Genomic DNA, 22,011 nt, shown 5'->3' with positions numbered 1-22,011 from the left:
TTGTTGTCATGGCAACAAGAGCACGTTGCGCACAAGACCTTATGCTGGGGGTAGGGGGGAGAGCCTCGGGTCTGCATCCTCATGACATCACGTGGTCGCTGGATGACGAGGTAACTTTCAGACTTTTGTTCCTCTCGTTCGGCCGCGTCATTCACGGTAAGAAGTTATCGAAATGTTCATTTGGTTCGTCAAAAGTTGTCTTTCATGACCAAACAGTAATTTGGTGTCGTATTAGTTTTGCTGGCATTCTAGGTATGAAGATAAGCCCTGACGGTCTCGGGGGGGGCTTAGTGGCTTATGAGAAAAGATGTGAAATTTTTCGATCATCTGTACTCAAAAGTTAATTTGTGAAAAGTGCCCGATTTGACCTATTTAAAATGTTCTGCATGGACAAAAGCTCTGTGATTGTGTTTGACGAAGCGTACACTTTTGAAAGGAACTGTTTTTCCCTTTGTTGTCATGACAACCCAAAAGGGCTCAGCGCGCTTAACGCCACCCCACGGATCTTGATTCCGCGCTGACCTACATGCCGCGCCAAGGTTTCGCTCGCTGAAGGCTCGCCGGATCCAATCCACGATGGAACACGAGGAGGAGAGCAGGAGGCCCGGCGGCCGCGGCTCGGGCTGGGGTCACATCGCCCTGCTGGATAAGACCAAGGAGTTCTTCCAGACGTGCGACGTGGAGGGCCGGGGCTTCATCACGCGCACCGACATGAGGGTGAGAGTCGGCGAGGGGAGTCTCGGATGTGTCGAAGAAAGCTCGTCTGATGCTGTGGTGTGGTGATGTCAGAGGCTCCACAGGGAGCTGCCGCTGTCGGCCGAAGAGCTGGAGGACGTCTTTGACTCTCTGGATACGGAGCACGCCGGTTATCTCACGCTGGAGGCCTTCTCTTCGGGATTCAGTACGTTTGAATCATTTCAATCCGGATGACCAAAGGAGAGCCAAGTTTCGTAAAAAAAAAAAAAAAAAATCAATTTAACCAGTTCACAGCGCTCTCTAGTGGTACATTTTGGTACAATACAGTTGGAGGCAATTGATAAGAACTGTTTATTTTCTGGAACTCCATCCGGGTTTCTCAAAGGTCAGTTCCTCCACGGCCGGAGAATCTCCGTGACCGACGAGCCAGTCCTCACGCGGGAACCGGGTTTCCGGGCCAAAGAGACCTTCTACCAGAGCCAATGGGAAGCCAAGCTGTCCGGGGGCGAGGACGAGGAAGAGGGACACTTCTGTATGCTGCTGGACAGCTTGGGAGCCAGTAATGTTTTTGAAGAGTGAGGAGCATCCCCGAAAACCCGCATGATCCGATTCCGCGTCTGAAAATAACTCATCTGGCGCTTGTTTTTACTGCCCCAGCCCGGACGAGGTGCGCTGCCTGTGGGCGCAGCTCCGGCGGGACGAGCCACACCTGCTGTCTAACTTTGAGGAGTTCCTGGCCAGGGTCACCCATCAGATCAAGGAGGCCTGCCGGGAGAAGAAGGACATGGAGAGCGCCCTCCAGAGGTCAGAGGGCGCAAGGAAATATTTCTTGACGCGGGTTTACGTTTGGATTTGGGTTTGAATCACGCTTTCGTTATCATACGGAACGCGTTCTCCTTCCTAATCGAGCGCCGTGTGACATAACGACGTGTTTCGCTGCAATTCCACACAGAACAGTTTCCATAATCAGACTTCATCCGTGTCAAATGACTGCTAATCTCTCCCTCGGGGCTGTGAGAACACACACACACACACACACACACACACACACACACACACACACACACACACAGAGCGGCCGGAGAGATGATTTCGTCTATGTTGTCATGCACTCCATAATTGGGGTCACGTTCCCGCGGCGCCGCGTAGTACGGTGCTCGGGTGACTTAGCTTTTAGCTTGTGATTACCAGAGGGGAAAGGCAAATCGCGCTCGAGGCTTGAGTTTTTTCAAAGAGGACTTAAGCGTGTGCGTGAGTGAGTCAACAATGGCGTTCAGCTGTTGAGGAATGCTCTCAATGGGCGTCCCCCCGACCCCGCAGGAAGGCGGCGACGCACCACGACGAGATCCGCCACCTGTACGAGGAGATGGAAGCGCAGATCAAGACGGAGAAGGACAGGCTGCTGCTGAAGGTAGCTCCCTTTGACAAACGCAAGCGCTCCCTTGTCAACTTTGACCTCGGGGGGCCCCCGCAGGACTCGGAGCGGCTCCAGTCGAGAAGCCAGGACCTGGAGGACCAGCTGTCCTCCAAGGAGAAGGAGCTGGAGTTGCTCTTCCAGAAGCAAAAGAGGGTAAGGATCTAATCTCGGATCTACTTTCGCGTGGGTTCTGATTTTTTTGGGGGGGAAAAAATGTTCTTGGTTTGGCCATAGTTGGAGCTGGAGTGCCGCGAGCTGAGCAGCGAGAAGCAGGAGAGCCACGTGGAGAACGTCAAGCTGAAGGTGACCAACGACGAGCTGGCGCGGGCGCTGGAGAGCACCAGCCAGGAGCTGCTGGTGGCCCAGGACCAGCTCGCCCTGCTGCAGGAGCAGGCCGCGCGCCTCCACCAGGAGAAGGAGATGTGGGTGTTCAGACGGCACTTGAATGGATTAAAAAATAAAAAACATGAGAACAACATCCTTGACTTTGAATGAGTTATAATAACGGCGGGTCAGTTGGAAATCTTGTTTTGTTTTTTGTTTTTCTTCCAGGGAAATGTACAGAGTGACAGAAGGACTGCAAAGAGAGAAGCAAAGCCTCATGAAGCAGCTCGATCTCCTCAGGTTGATCAATACAACGCTTCTGTTCATTTTTAATCATTTTACACTTGATCCTAATGTCTTTTTTTTTTCCTCTTCCAGGGAGATGAACAAACATCTGAAGGACGAGCGGGATATCTGCTCTGGTGTGGTGAGAGTGATTTTATTGTTAGAATTAAGAAACTAAAAACGTTTGGAATTCCATGTTTTTTTTACAAAAAAAAAAAAAAAAAAAAAACAGCCAAGAACATCCTTGAGGAAGAAGCAGAAGCAGCGAGTCGCCCTGGCCAACATGTTTGACGACAGCAGCCAGCCTGCCAAAAGGTGACTCCTCCCTCCATCATGATGATGTCATAAAAAAAGGAAAAACAGAGGATATCTGCCTTATTATTATTATTATTATTTTTTTTTTTTTTTTTTGTGTAGCATAATTCACTCTTAACATTTGAGTACATCCTCTGTTTCTCCCGTTTCCAAAGATCTCCTCCGGTGCTGGATGGCTCCTACCAGTCTCTGGAGGCCTTGCCTCTCGAGCACCTTCAAATCGTGTTTGTTGCTTCCTCCTCCTGTAGTGAGGACGACGCGGCCGCCGGCGTCAATTCGCTGAAGAAGAGCGCCGGGTTGACCAACGGCTACGCCGGCCCCGCCCCTCCCAAAACTCACAACGCGAGGGCCAAGGGCAAGAAGGCCATCGCCAGGTCTGCCAGTTTTCGGAGGACCGCCAGAGAACGGGCCAAGAGGGCGGAGACCAAGCCCGAAGTCGGGGACGAGGCGCTGGACTCCCCCCCGGGCGGTTGGCCCCTCCGCCGGGTCATCTCCATTGAAGAGGACCACCTGCCTCACCTTCTCCAGGGGGGTCCGCAGCTGCTCCTTCACCAGCTCAGCGAGGAGGAAGACGGCGAGGAGGCGCAGAGCGATTTGGAACGTAGCGCGCTCACCGAGAAAGGGGGACGTTTTTTTCGGGCGAAGAAGAAGACCCCAATGTCGCCGCGGGGTCAGCCGGTCGGGAAGGAGACCCAACAAGTGGGTGATTTCGCCACTTTTGGAAAACCACCGTCTTCCCCTTTGATTTCGACATGAATTTATTTTTTTCCTTGAAGGTGGCGGAAGTGCCCGTGTTAGGCCCCAGTCGTCTGTTTAAGGTGGTCCTGGTGGGCAACTCCAGCGTGGGCAAGACGTCGCTTCTTCGCTCCTTCTGTGAGGGGCATTTCCACCCATCCACCACGGCTACTGTGGGTCAGTGCCCTTTTTTTTTTTTTTTTTTTTTAATGATGCAAAGGCAAAAGAGTGCAAATCACATGAAAAGGCTTGTAAAGTCACACTGAAGATTATGCCGGGTGAGATTCCTTTTTCACTTTGATCTTTCCCAATCCTTCTATTTTTTTTTTTTCCCAAAACTGGAGCATATGCCCAGCACTTGGTCTTTCAATAAATCTTGAAAGAAAAAAAATAATAATGTATATTTTGGTGACTTTTTTTTTCTCAGTGAAGAATGGAAAAAAAAAATTCATAAAATGAAACAATATTTTTTCAGTTTCTTAATTTCTCAGTGCCTGGTGGAAGCAATTTTTTTTTAAATTGAATAAAATCAAACGTTTTGTTTTTTAAAAATTATTTTCCTTAGTTTCTCATTAGTCGTGTAAAAACATTTACAGTATCAATTTTTCAGTAAATAATAATCAACAATCTTTTATGAAACTTTTTTGAATCAGAAACACAGTAAATGTTTCTAGATGTTTCCCCCCGAAATCAGCCCTGATTTTTTTGTCTCTAAGCACATTAGCTTTTCATAACAAAAAAAAAATTATAACCCTCCTTTGTTTTGTGTCTAGGGAAAAAATATATAATAATTATAATTAGTTTTTTGAATTTAGCTTTTCACATTGCGTAATGCATCACTCTTGACTCTTCATCAGGGATCGACTTCAGCGTGAAGACGTTAACCTTGAACAATATGCAGATCGCGATGCAGCTTTGGGACACGGCGGGGCAAGAGAGGTGAGCGGCCGTCATTCATTTCCCGTGCCCGTTTCATCACCCCCCCTGCCTCCCGACGTCTCTTCTTGAATTTGCGAGCTCAGCGGAAAGCGCGGATAAATCAGCGGCGGCGGGGGGATGGGCTTTAGAAATTGTCGGCGCTCCGGCAAGCGGCCCCCCGCGTGCTATTCGTCGAGGGTTACGGAGGTTCACCGTGTTGCCGGCGCAGGTACCGCAGCATCACCAAGCAGTTCTTTCGCAAGGCCGACGGCGTGGTGGTGATGTACGACGTCACGCTGGAGGAGAGCTTCAAGGCCGTGCGACCCTGGCTCGCCAACGTCAAGGTCTGGCTTCAAAAATTGCCCGCCCCTTAGCATCACATTTTTATTTTATTTTTTTGCTATGTCATCACTTTTTTTTTTGCAGGAAGCTGCAGGAGAAGGCGTCCAAATCCTTGTTCTGGGCAACAAAATGGACATGGACGGAGACAGGCAGGTGTCCTTTAAAGAAGCAGAACAACTGGCCCAGGTATGATGAACCCGACCCGACTTTGCATTTGTAATCTAGTGTCTGTCCTAAAAAAATGTGATTCTTGCGTTTTACTCGCAGGAAAGCAAGGTGATGTTCTACGAGGTCAGCGCCTACACGGGAAAGAACGTGACCGAGTCCCTGACCCACCTGGCCCGGTAGGATAACGTCCCACACGTTAGCCTAGCGTGTCGCTATGCCCTCAATACGAATGAAATCATTTCAAAACTTTTCCCTTCCTTCACGTGACCGATAATCGGTCAATCCATTTCATTTCAAGATGGGGGGGGGGGGAATTCAAAATGCATAACTGAAATGTCAACGGGGTTTGCGCAAATGCGCACGCCCTCTGAGAATTTGATCAGAAACTTGGCATTTGAGCAGGGGTGTGTAGACTTTTTATATGCGCTGTTTCTTGTTCAAATTGGCCCTCAGGGTGTTGATGGAGCAGGAGGACCGGGTGAGAGACACCACCGTCATCCTCAGCGCTCAGCCCTTGAAGAAAAAGGCCTGCTGCAAGTGAACATGCCTTGGTGGAGGTCCTCTTTTGTATTTAACCTTCAGCGAGGACGCTTACAATATGATCCGTGTTATCGCTATTACTCGATATTGTTAGAACTTCGTCTGCTCTGGGGGAGAAATCATGCTTGTAGCATTTTCTTGATCCGACATTATTTGTAATGCAATCACATATTCGGGATGAATAAAATATTTGCAATTGCGTTTAAAATGACAACCTGGAAACTTCCTTTCAGCTTTTTAATTTGATTTTGCTTTCTTCTCCATTGACATGACCAGTAGTGCGTTTCCGGGCGTTCTTAACGAAGCCAAAGTCTCCTTCGTGCTAAGCAATACGGTTAAAATGGGTCAATCTGACCCACGGCAAGAACAGGAGGGTCCATGATGGTGGTTACATTCTTCAGCGTGTCTGTCTGGTGTTATTGCTGTTATTGATGACATCACTGAGGCAGGCTGGGATGGCATCCTGTGGGGTGCGATCGACCCCCTGTATGGATGCGATGGTCGTTTTCAGGAGACTTAACGCATCTTGTAGTCGTGGGAGATGGCGGCGTCGCATAGCTGGCCTTTAAAGTCGAGCTCCAGAGTGAACTCCAGGTCGCGCTGCAGTCAAAGAGTCAGGGAAGCAATCAGGAAGCGGCAATCGCGGTAGCGCCTTGTCACTTTGGTGGGTCAAACTGACCCCTTTTTAAAGTTCAAAATAAATTTAAAAAATTGGTAAATCTAGTGGCTTCACCAATATTTATTTTTTTTCTGCCACTTCTCAGATGATGGGTCAAATTGACCCAAGATGATAACACCTGACTCTGAGAAGGTAATAGAACAAGAGTGTTGCTACACCAGGATAATAAAAACTTGTTTTTACGCTACTCTCTTTTTTTCTGGAGCTTGCAACGGGTCAATCTGACCTGTTGTCGGTCCAATTGACCCATTTTGAAAATACACCGTAGAGTGAGTAGCAAAAGTCGCATCTTAATAAACAGTCTCACCATACATATTGTTTGAAATGATAAGAAATTGATACGTAAGCAACAGGTCATGGGTCAAATTGACCCGGGGACATTATTGCTTTCCTGAGTTGCAAAAGAACCAGCGGGTTGGTATACCATATACAAAAAAAAAATTAACAAATCTAGGACAGCTATAGGTGCAAATGGGTCAGTCTGACCCGTACTCATTTGTCCTCCTTACCACATTCTTCTCGTTAGGCCTGACGGCGATGCTGCCGAATATCTCCTCGCCTTTTTTCACCGTCAGGTAGTCCTCCAAGTAGAAGACGGTCTGCTTCCAGTGTGTGCTGGCCGCGTCCGGCGCTGCGGAAGGAGGAGGGAACCGGCACATTGACTCGAGGTGAAGGGAATGGCTCCAGACAGGCCGTCAGGACGCTCCAGATGCCGTGGACATTTCTCAGCCTCGGGCGGGGGATGCCGGCAGCATACACCAAACATAGAACCTCCTCGGCACGCCATTATGCAATATACGATTACATAATACTGTGGGCTTCCCGCACGCCATGTTGCCAAAAAAAAAAAAAAAAAAAAAAAAAAAAAAAAAAAAAAAAAAAAAAAAAAAAAAAAAAAAACGGCGCGGTGACTCCACAACATTAGCGATGTAAATATATAGAACAGAAAAGTAACTACTTCTGATAAATGAAAAAAAAATAAAAAAATCAGGCCTCACCGGTGGAGAAGCCCGTCTTCTTGTGACACTTGCTGAACTCGACGCTGAAGTAGGTGACCAGCGCGTGCACGTAGTCGTTGCGCTGCACCTGCAGGCAGAACGCCGACGTGAAGGTCAGGTCGTCCGGCTTCACTGTGTAGATGTCCACTTCCTGTAAGTGTGTGTGTGTGTGTGTGTGTGTGTGTATCATTGTATGCGTGTGAGTGGAGGTGGTGGAGGAGCAACAAAAACAAGTCATCTTTTCTCTCATTTCTTTGCAGCATGTGAAGTTCACACTCCCACACACACACATATATGTTTATCTTGTGTGATTATTATTCTCTGTGTGTGTGTGTGTGTGTGTGTGTGTGTTCTTTGGAGCATGTGAAGTTCACACTCCCACACACACACACACACACATACACATACACATGCATATATGTTTATCTTGTGTGATTCTTATTTGTGTCCGCAGGTTGAATCACTCCTCACGAGCCACCGCTCACACTCCACACGCCGCGCGCGTGGGCGCGTTGCCGGGCGTTCGCTGGCGGCGTCACGTGGAGACCACTCAACGGTGGTTACGGGGAAAAATAGGTCCCCTTGCTGGCCACTTCATTAGGTACACACACACGCACACCACTCACACCGATCGATCCGAGGGCAAAAATGTGCCGCTGACCTTCAGCAGGCAGGCGTTGGTGACCACCTGCTTGGGGTCCACCACGTCCACCAGCGGCTCTTTGATGGCCACGTTCCGAATGCAGCTCATGTCGAAGCCGTACACGTTTTCCCACCCTACACACACACACGCACACGCGTGCATTTATCGTCAGTTACTATTGTGTGTTCAAAAGCAAACCCAGATGGACTCACAGTGGATCTTGAAGTCCTTGTACTGCCTGTCTTCGATGGCCACCACATAGAGGGACGCTCGGTCGGGGAACATCAGACCTCCCGGTTTCTGCGTGCGGGAAAAGGCGTCAGCGGAGTTCAACGGTTACCGCCAAGCCCCGCCCCGTTCCTCCAGCGTACCGTACCAGCCACTTGTCCCGGGCGAAGATGACGGTGTTGAGCATGGACTCGTAGAAGAGGCAGTAGCCCATCCACTCGGAAATGATGATGTCCACCTTGTCCACGGGGAGCTCCACCTCCTCCACCTTGCCCTGGAAGATGGTGATGACTGCAACCGGATGCGTGATGGACGTCATGAGGAACGCCATCCGATTGGATGCGAGGTCAGGGGGGCAAAATATGCCGATTTTTTTATTTTTATTTTTTTGAGCTGTGCGTTTACCATTGTGCAGGTGGTTGGACTTGATGATCTTCTCGGAATACTCGGAAATGCTGGAGCACTCGATCTGCGGGCGCCAAAAGCGTGCTCGTTACACGGCATGGAGTAAGCGCCGATGAATACGTCAACATCTCATTAAAAGGTCTTTTTTTTTCCCCTCCCACCCTCACCCCGTAGACGTGTTTGGCCCCGGCGTTGGCGGCGAACATGGACAGGATTCCCGTGCCGCTCCCGACGTCCAGCACCACCTTGTCCTTGAACACGTGCTTGTTGTGATACATGGCGTTGCGGTAGGTGAGCGTGCGCACTTCGTCCTTCAGCATCTCCTGGCAGGGGGAAGCGCAAGCTTTCCTTCAGCACAATGAGCGAACGCGGGCCAAAAGTCTGCGCGGCGACGTCTCAAAATAGACGGAAGCGTATCACAAGTCCCCCCCACACCCCTCGGGAGCCACCCGATAGCCGACTTCCCTTTTTCTGCTGCTCTCTTTTTGTGCGAGAGCAAAGGCCCACTTATCTACTAAATTTGGAATCTCCCGGGTGTAAAATGTCCCCAAAATTTCTCCACTGTTGTCACCTTTCTACACGCAAAGTCATTCCTGAAATAGCGCGTTCAAAGGAGCTTCTTTTTAATGAGCACGCCGATGACGGTTGCTAATGGAAAAGATGTCTCTCATGCCAGATATTTGTTCATGGAGAAAAGGACCTTTCCTGGCTAGAACTGGACCCGAGTATGCCTCACACTGAGTATGCACCTTTATTTTGACTCACGGCTCAGTTTCTGTACCTCATGGATGCCAAAGTGGGCGTAGGAGTCAAAGTAGTAGTCCCGCGACGTCATCTCCTCGGGGCTGATGAATTTGGCGCCCTTGCCTCTAGCGGAACAGGCGCCCTGCGGGGCGGCGCCGCGGGGCGCGTGTTGGCGTTGGTGGTGGGCGGTAGGCACTGGTTTGGCCGCGCGGGGCGGTTGGGCCGACTGGGAGAAGTTGGAGGTGACGACTTGGTGCCGCTGGAGATTGCGGCAGAAATTATATTTTTTAAAAATTCTGCATACTCAAAAAAATTTTATATTATGCGCATATAAATATGATTTTTTTTTCCAAATGTAAAAACATAAAATGCCACACATCTAAATGATGTAGACTATAACAAACAATCTGCAAAGTTGGAGGCATTCTGTTACTTTCGCTGACCGGTGTTCCTAATACTTTGTCCACCCCCATTGAAGAGAATGGGCAAACCATTAGGAACCCCTCTCCTCTCGTACTGCTGAGCCCCCCTGTCGGGGACAGACGCGCTTTAATGAATCCAGTCCCGATCAGATACGATTGATTGCATGAGTCGGTGTGCCAAATAAAGTGAACAGGAGGGTGATTTTTTTTAAGCACCAAGGACAGCGAATTCGCGGGCTTTCTCCCGCGACATTTTCACCTTCTGGTGAAGTCCATTGACGCTCAAAGTGTATCGTTGACCGTCCGTTATATCACGATGACTTATTAAAGCATTATGGTAAAATATCGTGGCCGTGAGAGCGCGCGTGGATCTCGCGCAGGACCACCCCCAAGCCACCCACCTCCCTGCACTTACCTCACAGCCGTCCGCCTCCGCCATCTTCCGCCGAAGCAGCAAACAACGCGACGAGTGACCGAGTCCCATGAGAGCCGGCGAGACTTGCGCACGAGATTTGATTGTCCTGACCGGATACTCGCTTGGATTTGCGTGGAAATGTCACGCACTTCCCAACGAGACTTAAAATAAATAAATGAATGAAAAGTTGCACGGAAGGTGCATTAATCCATTTTTATCACTTGGTGCACGTGCACCCCTGCTGCAGGAGGTTCTGGGTTCGAGCCATTCCACCTTGCGCACGCCCGCATTTTCAAATCCACGGGTGCTTTCGCGTGAGTGACGGTGGAGTGGAGGCTGCCACGAAGTTTGCACATGCATTAACTCTCTCTCTCTCTCTCTCTCTCTCTCTCTCTCTCTCTCTCTCTCTCTCTCACTCTTTTGAAGCTGAGGGGCGTTCAAATCTGCGGGAAAAATACAAATTATGCAAAAATCCACAGCCGCCGGCCACCTCATTAGGTACACCTGCAGTACAAACAGACGGAGCCACAATAAAAAAAGCGTTTTTAAAAAAATATATTTAAATGTCAATTAATTTAACATAAAAACGCACAAACCTCAGCAAATTAATATTGATTCTTTCATTTAAATTGCAATTAAATATATTCAAATGAAATTATTTTTGGATTCATTTTATTGAATCAGAATGTCCGAAATACTTTTAAATTAATGATAAATAAATAAATACACTTGAAATAGAAATAAAAAATACATTAATTACTCCAGAGTAATGCTTCTTTAGATTTAAATTACATGTAAATATTTTGGGATGTATTTATTTTTTTAAAGTTTTTTTTTCAGTGAAATGTACTAAATTATTACACTGCAACAAAACAAAATGTAACCTGATATGATGCATACAGTGAGAGGCCCTGTAAGAAACACAGTTAATGTATGTTAATATGCTCACTTATGTAGCCGGTACTATATTTGAATGGACATTATATAATAAGAAAATAATGAGCATCTTATTGCTTATGTAATAATATGTCGATTTTAAGCATTCGAGTGTGCAAGTATGTGTTGGACAATTCATGTCTACATAATAACTAACATGAGGCAGGTGGTCCTCACGTCTCAAAAAGGGAGCTGACAAAACAAAGCCATATTTCACGGCTGATCTCCCTGAGCAATTTTTCATCATGTTCTTTTTGGCTACTCATTCATTACGTTCACCCCCCACCCAGATGTCTCACAGGCAAGACAGACTCACGTCCAAACAAACAGATGTCAAAACCTGGCCGCTGTATTGTGAATTTTAATGACGTTTTGTTGTTTTTGGAGGTCCTTCTATTTTTTTTCACACCAGTAGGCCTCAAGGCATGACAGCAAAATGTGCAAACCAAATGAGCTTGCATTTCTATTCCCCTGGTAAGTATGCAAATATGAGGAAAATAAGCAGATAGCAGTGTCTGGATAAATCACTGCTTTGCAATGCTCAAACTTGGAGCTTTTTCTTCTCTTTTATCTCTCTTATATTGCTGCATTCTTGCCGGGAAAATGCTAAAGGCTGTATCTGTGGTTTCCTTGTAGCCGAGGCTGTGTTGTTCAGAGGAATTCAGTCTGTCAAGCAGCTTTGTTTCTTTCTCTCAGCCCCTGTTGACCCTTCCCACAAGTTCATAATACGAGGCTTTCAATGTCTATCGGAAATGGGAAAATTTCCAGTGAAGTTAAGATTTGTTTACATTCAACACCGTATGTATTAATAGTAGTACTTTCTTCACCTCATTTTACACTGGTGTACATGCATATTTTGTTACCTAACTCAACTGAGATTAGTTGGAAAGCACGGTAAAAGCGATGAAATCTAAAAAAAACGAGGTGCGACAAAGGCATCGCAAGGCTCCATCGGACAGCCTGTCATCAACAAGCCCGACTCCGCTTGATTGCAGCGGTGGTTTCCGCTGCCCACATTTCATTTTAAACTCGAATCAAAAGGGAGAGTTTCCCTTCTTTACGTCGAACCGGTGAGTATGTTGTCACCCACGCAACGAAGCGTCGTTTTGTCGAGCGAACAGCCATTTTTTTTTCCCGTTCAACTTTTTTTTTTGTGCTGCGCATCAGTGACGCAGGTGGTCAGGATGTTGTCGTTTGGGAGCTCTGCTCAAGCAAACTGCGGACATGGACGAAAAACATACGCCTATGATCAAAACGGCAACAAATGGGACGTGTTTTATTTAAGTTTAGGGTCGATTGATTTGACGCATGGCGGCGTTTAAAGTCCTTGACTTGTTGACGTACGGTAAACGGTGACCTACGTCTACGCAGTATCTTACGTTAAAATACGAGTTGATGTCTAGGTATATTACCAGGTTACGCCAAATTAGCATCTATGGCGCCAGTTACGCCAACGTAAACTGCCATATTACGTCAAACCGTCGAAGGTCAACGTTTTCGTTTGCCAAATTTTCAAATTTAATAGCGTCGACAAAATACGTCTATGATTTTTTTTGTTGTTGTAGTTTTCCTAAGTTTAGTTTGTTATTTACGTCAAAATGCCTGACGTCAATTTAATTGTTTAATAGCGTGGATAAAACACCAAATACTTGATATTTAAAACAGAGTGAACAAAATTAGCACACTCAAGCAAACATGTTGCTGAGTTTAGTTTGCTAGTTTATGAGAGAGCCGTTATGTTATTTCGGTGTGGAAGACAATTTAAACGAACGGCCTATCATATGTATAAGAGCGTGACAGTACATCTACATTGTGTGTCTACAAGGAAGGATGTTGGGCAGATCAATTAAAGTGCTTCCCACACGAGGACCTGGGCGTTTATTTACAGAACTGAAAGCTGTATGCGGCAGTTGGTAATTCAGAGTTTATGGCCTGCTCATTGCACTCAATAATTCATTGAATGTATGTGGTGTGAGGATAATATTGTGGAGGCTTCATCCCACTGCAAATAGATAATATTTTTGAAGCTTAATGTTATCTAGAAAGGCTGGAAAGAAACAATGTTGATTATATTCTTTATATCTCCTTGCGTTCTTTAAACAGCACTAAACTGGAGGAAAAAGTGGGACAATGTCATCTGCTTACAAAGGTGGCGAGGAAGACTGGCTGACCGTGTGTCTCAAGTACCTGCTGTTTGTCTTCAACTCGCTCTTTTGGGTAATTGTAATTCAGAACCGATACATTCGCCCACAAAGATCCACCGCTAATGATGTTCATATTTAAAAAGCTTTTGTGCTCCATCAAAGTGCTGGGAGAGTCATGTAGGAGTTTATGGACTTGGCGCCTGATGACTCATAAATTGCTTCAAGAGCTTGACAGGTTTTGGCAACTTCAACACTCTCGAGGTCACTTGAAAACATACCTTAAAAGTTTGATGCACATTCGTCTTTTTCACCCAAAAATGCGAGCAAACTGCTGGAATTTCCCCCAGAGGAACACATTTGGACACCTCCCTTTTATTATTGTTGAGCAGGAAGTGCATGTAATGGTCCGGCCTTGTCTGTAAAACTGTACTTTCAGGTGGGAGGTGCCGGCGTCCTGGGCGTGGGCGTGTGGACGCTGGTGGAGAAGAGCGAGTTCCTGAGCCTGCTGGCGTCCAGCACCTTCGCCGTCGCCGCCTACATCCTCATCCTGGCAGGTGGCCTGGTGGTGGTCACAGGCTTCCTGGGCTGCTGCGCCGTCATCCGCGAGCAGAGGAGCTGCCTCTCCATAGTCAGTATGGAGAGTTATTGAAACCCCCTTTATGGGTGGGAGTGATTTATTGTCAATGAATCGGTTGTGTTGGGTAGTAAACTTCATTTTAATCCAGTTCGATTGCAGACATTTCCACCATGAGGTAGCTGAAAGTTAACAAGTAGTAAACGGGTTGGCCCATAATTATTGTTTTGCACTGCCCGAGTTAATCGAGTCGTGACATAAAATCCTGTTTTCTTGTCTCTTGCGGTGCATTAAAACTCATCATGCGAGCGACCGAGACTGTCACGTCTGCCGCGGGAGGAGTTCTCTCCTCGCCACTCGTTCGGAGAAAGTGACAAATGGCTCTGACAAGGCCCTCGCTGTCCTCATTATTTTACGCAGGCAGGCAAGAGGGAAACCTTGGCTACTGCGGAACTATTTATAGGCTTGTATCTGCCGCGGATGGATGTGATCAAGAGGCGCTTGCATGTTGTATGTTCCGATCGCACCGTGCTATTTGAAGGCCGCTTTTTACATGTGTTGTATATGCAGAAAGGATGGAGCCAAAGTGCCCGCGCGTGGGCGGAAAGCACAAAGCGACGAGTGTGTGTTGCCGTTCGACGCATAGCGGGCTAAGCAAGTCACGCCGACGTTTTCCGTGACATCCACGCTGTGTCAATTCCAACTCCCTACTTCCCCGCAGTTGTTTATTTGAGTCCGCGTTTTAACATCTCGTTTCCTACGATACGCGGGGAGCCACCCACGCTCTCATTTGAACGCGTGCGAGTCTGAAAACGCGTGGGCGCTTTTGTTCAGTTTTGCAGCTTGCATAACGTCGCCCGGGAATTTTTTTCCAAGTCTTTACTCAATGCAATTAGAGTCATTAGCGTTTGTTTGCGTTGAGTGCCTCCCAGCCTCGGATCATTAGTTTAGTTTTGAAATAATGCTTTCTTTGCACCGGGGTGATGATTTGTATTAGTATTATTTTTTTCAATCTCATCACGACGAGTAATGGAGATCCCTGGGAGGAAATCGCATTCCGCCCCGCCTGTCAAAACGTCTTCCCGGATGCCTCGTGCCGCGCGGCGTCATGGACGAGAGACAGATGCCGCTCGTCTTGACAGCCGCTGGAAGTTTTTAATGGACTAAAGTTGTCAAGTCACTTCCCTACCGGGAACTCAACATTTGCATTTGTCACCCCCTTCCCACCTTTCGCACAGTATTTCTTCTGCCTGCTGTTGATTTTCCTCATTGAGCTCGTGGCTGGAGTTCTGGCTTACGTTTATTACCAGAGGGTAACGTGGCAGTATTTAAAAAAAAATATTTAAAAATACAAAAATAAGCTTTGTCAAGGATGAATTTAAGGCATTCTGGTGTTTCTTTCTAGCTGAGCGAGGAGCTGAAGGAGCATCTCAAGCAGACCATGACGGACAACTATGCCCAACCGGGGAAGGAGGCCATCACGTTAGCGGTGGACAAACTACAACAGGACGTACGTTTAGTTTATTCCAAGAGCACAAAAAACGAAAACTTTTAATTCATTGATAGGAACACAATAACACGAAACCCATTTGTGTCGGTAAATATATGTACACTATATTGTTTAAATATGTATAATAATCCAGACATATATTCTTGATCCTCGGCGAAGAACAACTGATATTCCTGCAGCTTCCTGAAGCATGAGGTTTCTCTGTATATTTGTACGTCTGCTCCCGCGGCCGCGGTGTGCGGACCAGAAGGTGGAGCACTGTATCCATTGAATCAAAGCAAAAAAAAATAAATAAATTGTCAAATTTTGTCCTCCCCAGTTCAAGTGCTGCGGCAGCGACAGCTACCAAGACTGGACGACCAGCGTGTACATCGCGTCCACGCGCGCCGACGGCCGACTGGTGCCCGACAGCTGCTGCAAGTCGGTCACGCCGGATTGCGGAGTCCGCGACCACCCGTCCAACATCTACAAGGTGGAGGTGAGTCTCCCCCCGAATCCTCTCTGACACCCCCAGCGAGCGTCACACTTACCGCCTCGTCACCGTCCGCAGGGAGGCTGCATCACCAAGCTGGAGCAGTTCCTGGCCGACCACCTGTTGGTCATCGGGGCCGTGGGCATCGGGGTGGCCTGTCTGCAGGTAGGTGGAGGAAAAACATTTGACATCGTTCAAATCCACGTTTGAGAGAGTCAATAAAAACAAAAGTCACCAATTGCAGTCAATCAACTCATCCAATTCGCTAAGCACTAAAACGAGTCAACTTTGAATGTGCTGCGCCCGAGATAGGAAAACAGTTTTAAAATAGGCCATTCGTTGAAGGTGCGCCTTCTACTCCGAAGCGCCTTATCGTGCGGAGAATAGGGTGAATCAATTGGGATATATCCATTAAATTGATTTGTCCCATGATTTATTTGTAATGACTTTTGGAGAAACCTGAGCCCAAGCAACAACCTGCACTTTTATTTATTTATTTTTATCACTTGTATCTACCACCATGAAACGTGTTTTGCGAATAAATAATGCTGCAACTAAGGTAAGTGTGATGTCAATTTGGGAACTTGTTTTGGCCAATCATATCTTATTCTGAAACTAATTGCATGTTGTTGAGTATATCCATGTCAAAGTCTTACCTGCCTTCAAGAATTTCTCCCTGCCTGTCCTAATATTGATTCACACGCTTACGTTGAACACATAAATCCAGCTTTAACCCCCCTGGTTGTAGTTTTCCAAATAGATTTTGTAATTAGTTTTGTGTCACACAAAACTAACCCGTGTGTGTGTGTGTGTGTGTGTGTGTGTGTGTGTGTATTTGTGCGTAGCTGGCCGGAGCAATCTTGACCGCCTACTTTATCTATCTTCTCTATAAAGAAGAGGAGGAGGACTTGGCTACCTTGTGATTGTCGTTAGCGCCGCACTTTTCGCTCCCGTGTTCTTTGTGCAGGTGTGAGCGCAAGTGTGGATGACATTTGCATGTGCGTGTCATGTGACGAATGCAACTAGCCGCTTTCAATGTATTCACAGTCGCTGTCCATCTTGTTTTACTTTGGAGCCCCTGGATGGATTTGAGGCAACTTTGTGGATCATGTGTTTGTGCTTTAAAGTAGCCGCGATGTCCCACGTAGTTCACTGCAGCACAGAATTTGCCCTCGCATGAGTGACGAGCTCGATAGTTGGAATGGTAATGGCCTCCCGGTAGGTTGGATGTGTTTTTCCTTGCATGGACGCTGTCACGCTTGTCATCTTCCGCGCTTTGTCGCGCCTGCAGGCCGTTTTGTCAAGTCTGTCAGTCAATCGCGCTTCCTGTTTTGCTTCTTTCTGTGGTCTCACGCCATACATTCTTTGACGGATTTTCCATTTTGCATCCTTACTCATGTCTTCTGGGTGCAAACCCGAAACGGCATCTCCGTGGCTTCAGTGGCCGCTTGAGCGCGAACGCATTCTTTCCCGGCTCGCCTTCCTCGTCGTCCGCCTTTGACCCGACGCTTCCTGTTTTCAGATCTGTGGGATGGTGCTCACCTGCTGCTTGTACAGGAGGATCAAGATGGAGCCTTACTGATGTCACCAAGCTCCTCCTTCTTCTTCTTCTTCTTTGTTTTTTTTAAATTTCTTGTCTGGTCCCTCGTGTCCTTTCGTTTGTGCTGAACAGTGGAGGCCTCGGGGAGCCCGTCTTGCCTTTAAGCTTTACTACGAGACCGACTTAAGGGGCTGTATTCAAGCGCCTCAGTGGTGATCCGTCTTGTCTGCCAGCGTTTGTGTTTGTGCTCGTGAATTATGAGTGTGCCTGAAATATACCAAAAAGTGAATTCTTAAAGTTGTGCCTGATAACATAACCAAACGGTTTGCTTTGAATGTGATGGAGCACGCATATCTGGAAGACACCAGAGTAGCCTTAATGCCTTGAATTCCAAGTATTTTACTCTCTCTGGCCACGTTAGGTACACTTTTGTATTAAAAAGTAGCCACAGTATGAGAAGCATCTCCAGCTGTATTGCAGTACAAACGACACCCATTAATCCATCTGACAATGTCAATCAAAATGGATTCTTGTCACTCTGTGTCACTGCTGTCCATTTTTATGCCGGTGTACCTAATGAGGAGTCGAGTGAGTTTCCAGGCCGTTTTTTTTTTTTTTTAAGGTGAGCTTCAAGTGTTTAAAACGAAACATGACAGGTGCTAACGAATGGGATTCACTTGCTCCAAATATCCTCTGTACTATTCCAGAAATATTAAAAACGAAGTGAACGTCACTGCAGAACCAAAATCCCGTTGCGATGTGTTGTTTGAGCCACTAGAGGGAGACAAAGCTCACATGTTAGGAAACGATTGCGTGCTCAAGTTCTTTGCTTGCCTTGCAGCTTTTGTTGTGACATTCGACCTACAGGGCGCATTTCAGTCAAAGATGAGCTCTTTTCGTGAAATCTGAACTTTCCCTCTGTTTTATTGTCACCGAATTATATTCTGAGCTGAGGGCTTACCTATAATTTCTCCAAATGTTGCCGCCGTGCTTCGCTCAAACCACATTTCGTCCCCCGTAAAGCCCTGACTGGACTTAAATGTCAGTCTCTGCGCCTTGTTAAACACGTTATGACTCGCTTGGTTTTCTTGTGTCTGTCTGGCCACGTGCACCTGCGTCCATAAACGGCGCCGCCTTAAGCGTTGTTGCACACCGGTGGGAACACTTTTCGGACGCGCACATCTGCGCGCCAAGAGTCCAAGGTTTGTTTGGCCGCAGTTGATTAGCCGTGCGTGAAGCCGCGCAGCGTGATGTAAACACTTCACGGGGATTTTGAAGTGAGTAAGCTGTTACACTGTCTGTTATTTGTCATGTGTCAGCAAGATGGGCGAACAAAGTTAATGCCCCCCACCGCCCCCCTTTTGCCACGGTTTGTTTCACAGGCGCCTGAAATCGAACATATTGCAGAAAATGGACCGTAATTGTGTTTATACAAATAATTGGGTCTCTGGATTGCCGGCCTATCCATCAAGAGTGATAGTAAACAACCAAATAAATCCTCAGTGAGGTGCTTTTTTACAAAAATGTGTCTGCAAACAACCCAGTTCTAAATGAGAATTCTATTGCGAAATGTGCTGCGCCCAAGTTAGAGGTAAATTGCCGAAATAACATGAAGCTAAATTACATTTCCAATTGATTAAATGTATTGTCCTTAAAAGTTAAAGATAACTATGCTGTACTGGATTTGAAAAATTTGAAGACACTGGAACAGTTTGCACCGGTTGGACATTTACTTGAGTGATTCTCTCACCTACCACTAGAGAGAGCTTGCATGCCACTCGCTGTACTCAGTTGACGCTTATAATTTGACGGCTTGCTGTCGAGAATAAAACGGATGCTTCTACTTTTTTTTTCGTTGACACGGAAGCGGCACGCGTACTTTCGTGTTGGCGGCTGAAGTAACCAGGAAGTGTGATATCATTCTTGATCCTTGGCGCGTTTTCGATGAAAGCACGCCACAGTTCTAAAAACACCTGGGAACTGTTGAAATTGCGAATAATAAAAAAAGAAAATGCATCATTGACACATTTCTGTCTCCGATTGAAATTCTACCTGCACATGCCACCCGAAGAGGCCTCTGCTTCCAAAAGGGGGGCTCATTACAGGCAGAAAAAGTAGGAATTTCTTCAGCATCTAAACAAAAGAACACCTCATTAGTGGCGCACTCGAGCTCCGAAGTGTCAAAAGTGAGGGTCGCCTGAGAGCCACTCATTTTGGCTTCTCACCAAATCCACTTAGATGTGAAAAAAAACAAAACTGTTTTTATGTCCGCCGTGAAACCCCCTCCGCCAATAATGTACAGCTTTTTAAGTTGAAACGGGACCAACGGGTGCCCGCTAGGTTCCCACGGAGTCCAGGATGTTGCGGTTCGGGAGGTATGCCGCAAACAAAATGGCGGAAAGTGTTTCAAGACAACGGGGATGTCGAGGGTACTGATTGATGCCAAACAGATGGGTGGGGGGGGGGGGTGCAGTCGTGATGCTTGAGCGTGCAGGTAAGGATGAAAACAATGATGAATGTGGTATCGCCGAGCCACATCCACACCGGGATCCGATTTTGGTCCGGCGGTTTTTCCACAAGTGATGGATGTTGCATTGGCCTTTCATGTGGGGGCCGAGAAGCGGAATGACACGTCAAGACCGGCGAGCTCGGGTGCCGTTACGTGTGTAAATTACGCGGATATGCGGTTAGAAGACTGTCAGCTTTTACACACTGGTTTCATTTGTTAAAACGGCTTTAAAAAAGAAATGGAGGGAAATCAAAAGAAGTGCAGGGGCAAGATAGCACGAAGGGAAATAGTTTTGCTCCCCACCTGAGATTGATAGCAGTCTGAAATGACCTTGCCTTGAACTTGAAGGTGGTTTTCCCACGTAGAACGAAACAAGAAGGGGCTCGGTTTGGCTCCCAGCTTTGGAGAAGACAAGTAAACCCTTGACTTCGAGTTGTTTAGTGGGCTTACAAATGGCAAATATATCTGAACAACAAAAAAAAAGTTAATTTTGAGTGGCTTGGGTTACTTTTACCCAAAGTTGGGTTGATTATTTTGACACAGCAGATCGTGATGAAGGTTGGATATGGGCAGGCTGAACAGCTGATGCTGGCCGCCATTTTGGGTGCGCTTTTTTTTTTTGTTGTGTACTAAATTTAATGTGACAAATCCCAGTCCGACAAACGGTCACATTGGAGGACATTTGGACTTCGCTCTCTCACCGCACTTTGGTTCCTTTTAACCCAGCAGGCTCAAGAGTGAATTTAGGTGCTAATTGTTACATACCGTGATACACTTTCACTCAAACGTGACTTTTTCTTCGGTGTTGCCATCTGTTGTTGTTCAAAATCTCCGCATTCCTTCGCCGAAGCCGAGGCTTTAGAACGTCCTTATACGCCGGCTTCGCCGCATGCGATATGCTGTGTTTATAGAAAGGGAATATTTTTTAATTGACGCTTTTACAGCACCGTCAGGGTGTTATCAAAGCATACTTGAGAATGTATGAAGCTTTGATGCAGCTTTGTATTGAATATAAACATCGTATTGGGTATCGCGGGGCTGTGTGTGCGTGCACGCACGGAGCCGACTTTTCGGCGTGGATGCGTGGCAGGCAGTAAGGTGCGCAGCTGTAGGGGCTTTTTCCACGCTCCTTACATCTGGAGCCCCTTTTCCACACTGGCGATTGCTCAAAGTGTGTCCGGACACTTCGGGATCCATCCAGTAAACATGAGTTCTAATGTCTCAGTTGACTCCTGCGAGCCATATGCTGCCTTGTAGTCGCCGGGTCAGATTGCGGGCGATGAAAGTCCGGATTGTAAAAGCCCGTTAACCTTGCATTTAAGTGTTGTGAAACGTACTCTCCTGTGAACCGAAAAGACAATAACAAGACGCGACATTGACTGGTGATGACTGGAAAAGCGTCCGCGCCGGTCACGCGATCGCTGAAAATGGCCCTCACGTGCTCGGCGTGACTTTTGATGTCGTCCTTGCGAACGTCGATGCTTGTTGACGTCTCTTTTACAACTTGCCACCGAGCGCCCTGACCAGACATCTTGAGAAATATTTGGAAGCTGTAAAAGTCGTGGTTGAGTCTCTTATTGTGTCTTCAGGGTGTCCACACGCCAGCAGGTTTCTATTTGTATCGCTAATTCTGTGGCATTATCCTGCTGAAATGAAAGCCAGGCGTCGTCCTTCCTGGTCAGGGAACGAAGACGTGCGAATCTTGTTCGAGCCACTAGATGGCCTCGGTTGTCCAATTGTTGAGAAGTCTACTCAGCCGTTCTGTGATTGTGCGTGGCGCTCGTTGACATTTTTCAGGCGGCGTCCCTGCAAATAATCGCGCGTTTATTTTAGCCGCGCAAAAGTGTTTCCTCCTACCGTGACAGCCTTCGGCCCTTCGTTGCCGTTTCGCCGATTGATGAGCGTCATCTCGTGACTTTCAGTGTAGCACTAAAACAATCACCATGGAGACCGTGGAGGATGTGTGTGTGTGTGTGTGTGTGTGTGTGTGTGTGTGTGTGTGTGTGTGTGTGTGTGTGTGTGTCTCGCCTCCCCCCCCCTCTCTTTGGCGCG

General features: G+C 47.2%; 3 protein-coding genes across 7 annotated transcripts; 2 read left to right on the top strand and 1 right to left on the bottom strand.

Moving 5' to 3' along the window:
• Positions 1-50: 50 nt before the first annotated feature.
• Positions 51-5,943, top strand: cracr2ab (calcium release activated channel regulator 2Ab). Of its 2 annotated transcripts, XM_019883170.1 has the most exons (18): positions 51-156; positions 475-717; positions 790-901; positions 1,082-1,271; positions 1,354-1,500; positions 2,017-2,107; positions 2,171-2,266; positions 2,348-2,535; positions 2,666-2,737; positions 2,816-2,864; positions 2,955-3,037; positions 3,193-3,736; positions 3,814-3,949; positions 4,630-4,711; positions 4,920-5,034; positions 5,117-5,218; positions 5,300-5,376; positions 5,654-5,943. In XM_019883170.1, the coding sequence occupies exons 2-18, from the start codon at positions 577-579 to the stop codon at positions 5,739-5,741; spliced, it is 2,313 nt and encodes a 770-aa protein (XP_019738729.1). In that variant the 5' UTR covers positions 51-156; positions 475-576; the 3' UTR covers positions 5,742-5,943. The 2 variants fall into 2 exon arrangements, with proteins under 2 accessions (XP_019738729.1, XP_019738730.1); XM_019883171.1 differs by having other exon boundaries at positions 51-717; positions 3,286-3,736.
• Positions 5,944-5,963: 20 nt separating this feature from the next.
• On the bottom strand, positions 5,964-10,626 carry prmt8b (protein arginine methyltransferase 8b). Of its 3 annotated transcripts, none has more exons than XM_019883179.1 (10): positions 10,275-10,626; positions 9,475-9,696; positions 8,861-9,016; positions 8,694-8,757; positions 8,437-8,579; positions 8,273-8,360; positions 8,079-8,194; positions 7,418-7,568; positions 6,929-7,050; positions 5,964-6,340 (listed from the first exon to the last, which is right to left on the bottom strand). In XM_019883179.1, exons 1-10 carry the CDS (start codon positions 10,341-10,343, stop codon positions 6,257-6,259), a joined length of 1,215 nt encoding a protein of 404 aa, XP_019738738.1. In that variant the 5' UTR covers positions 10,344-10,626; the 3' UTR covers positions 5,964-6,256. The 3 variants fall into 3 exon arrangements, with proteins under 3 accessions (XP_019738738.1, XP_019738739.1, XP_019738740.1); XM_019883180.1 differs by having other exon boundaries at positions 7,418-7,505; XM_019883181.1 differs by lacking the exon at positions 9,475-9,696.
• A 1,513-nt stretch (positions 10,627-12,139) lies between these two features.
• On the top strand, positions 12,140-18,197 carry tspan11 (tetraspanin 11). Of its 2 annotated transcripts, XM_019883186.1 has the most exons (9): positions 12,140-12,280; positions 13,314-13,427; positions 13,791-13,982; positions 15,167-15,241; positions 15,334-15,438; positions 15,758-15,916; positions 15,989-16,075; positions 16,756-16,877; positions 17,433-18,197. In XM_019883186.1, exons 2-8 carry the CDS (start codon positions 13,341-13,343, stop codon positions 16,831-16,833), a joined length of 783 nt encoding a protein of 260 aa, XP_019738745.1. In that variant the 5' UTR covers positions 12,140-12,280; positions 13,314-13,340; the 3' UTR covers positions 16,834-16,877; positions 17,433-18,197. The 2 variants fall into 2 exon arrangements, with proteins under 2 accessions (XP_019738745.1, XP_019738746.1); XM_019883187.1 differs by lacking the exon at positions 16,756-16,877 and having other exon boundaries at positions 12,141-12,280.
• The last annotated feature ends 3,814 nt before the right edge of the window (positions 18,198-22,011 follow it).

The sequence above is a fragment of the Hippocampus comes genome, unplaced genomic scaffold (assembly GCF_001891065.2).
Source record: "Hippocampus comes isolate QL1 unplaced genomic scaffold, H_comes_QL1_v1.1 scaffold38, whole genome shotgun sequence".
Taxonomy (NCBI): domain Eukaryota; kingdom Metazoa; phylum Chordata; class Actinopteri; order Syngnathiformes; family Syngnathidae; genus Hippocampus; species Hippocampus comes.
Note: the sequence above shows the minus strand (reverse complement) of the source record. Positions and strands in the feature narration are given on the sequence as shown.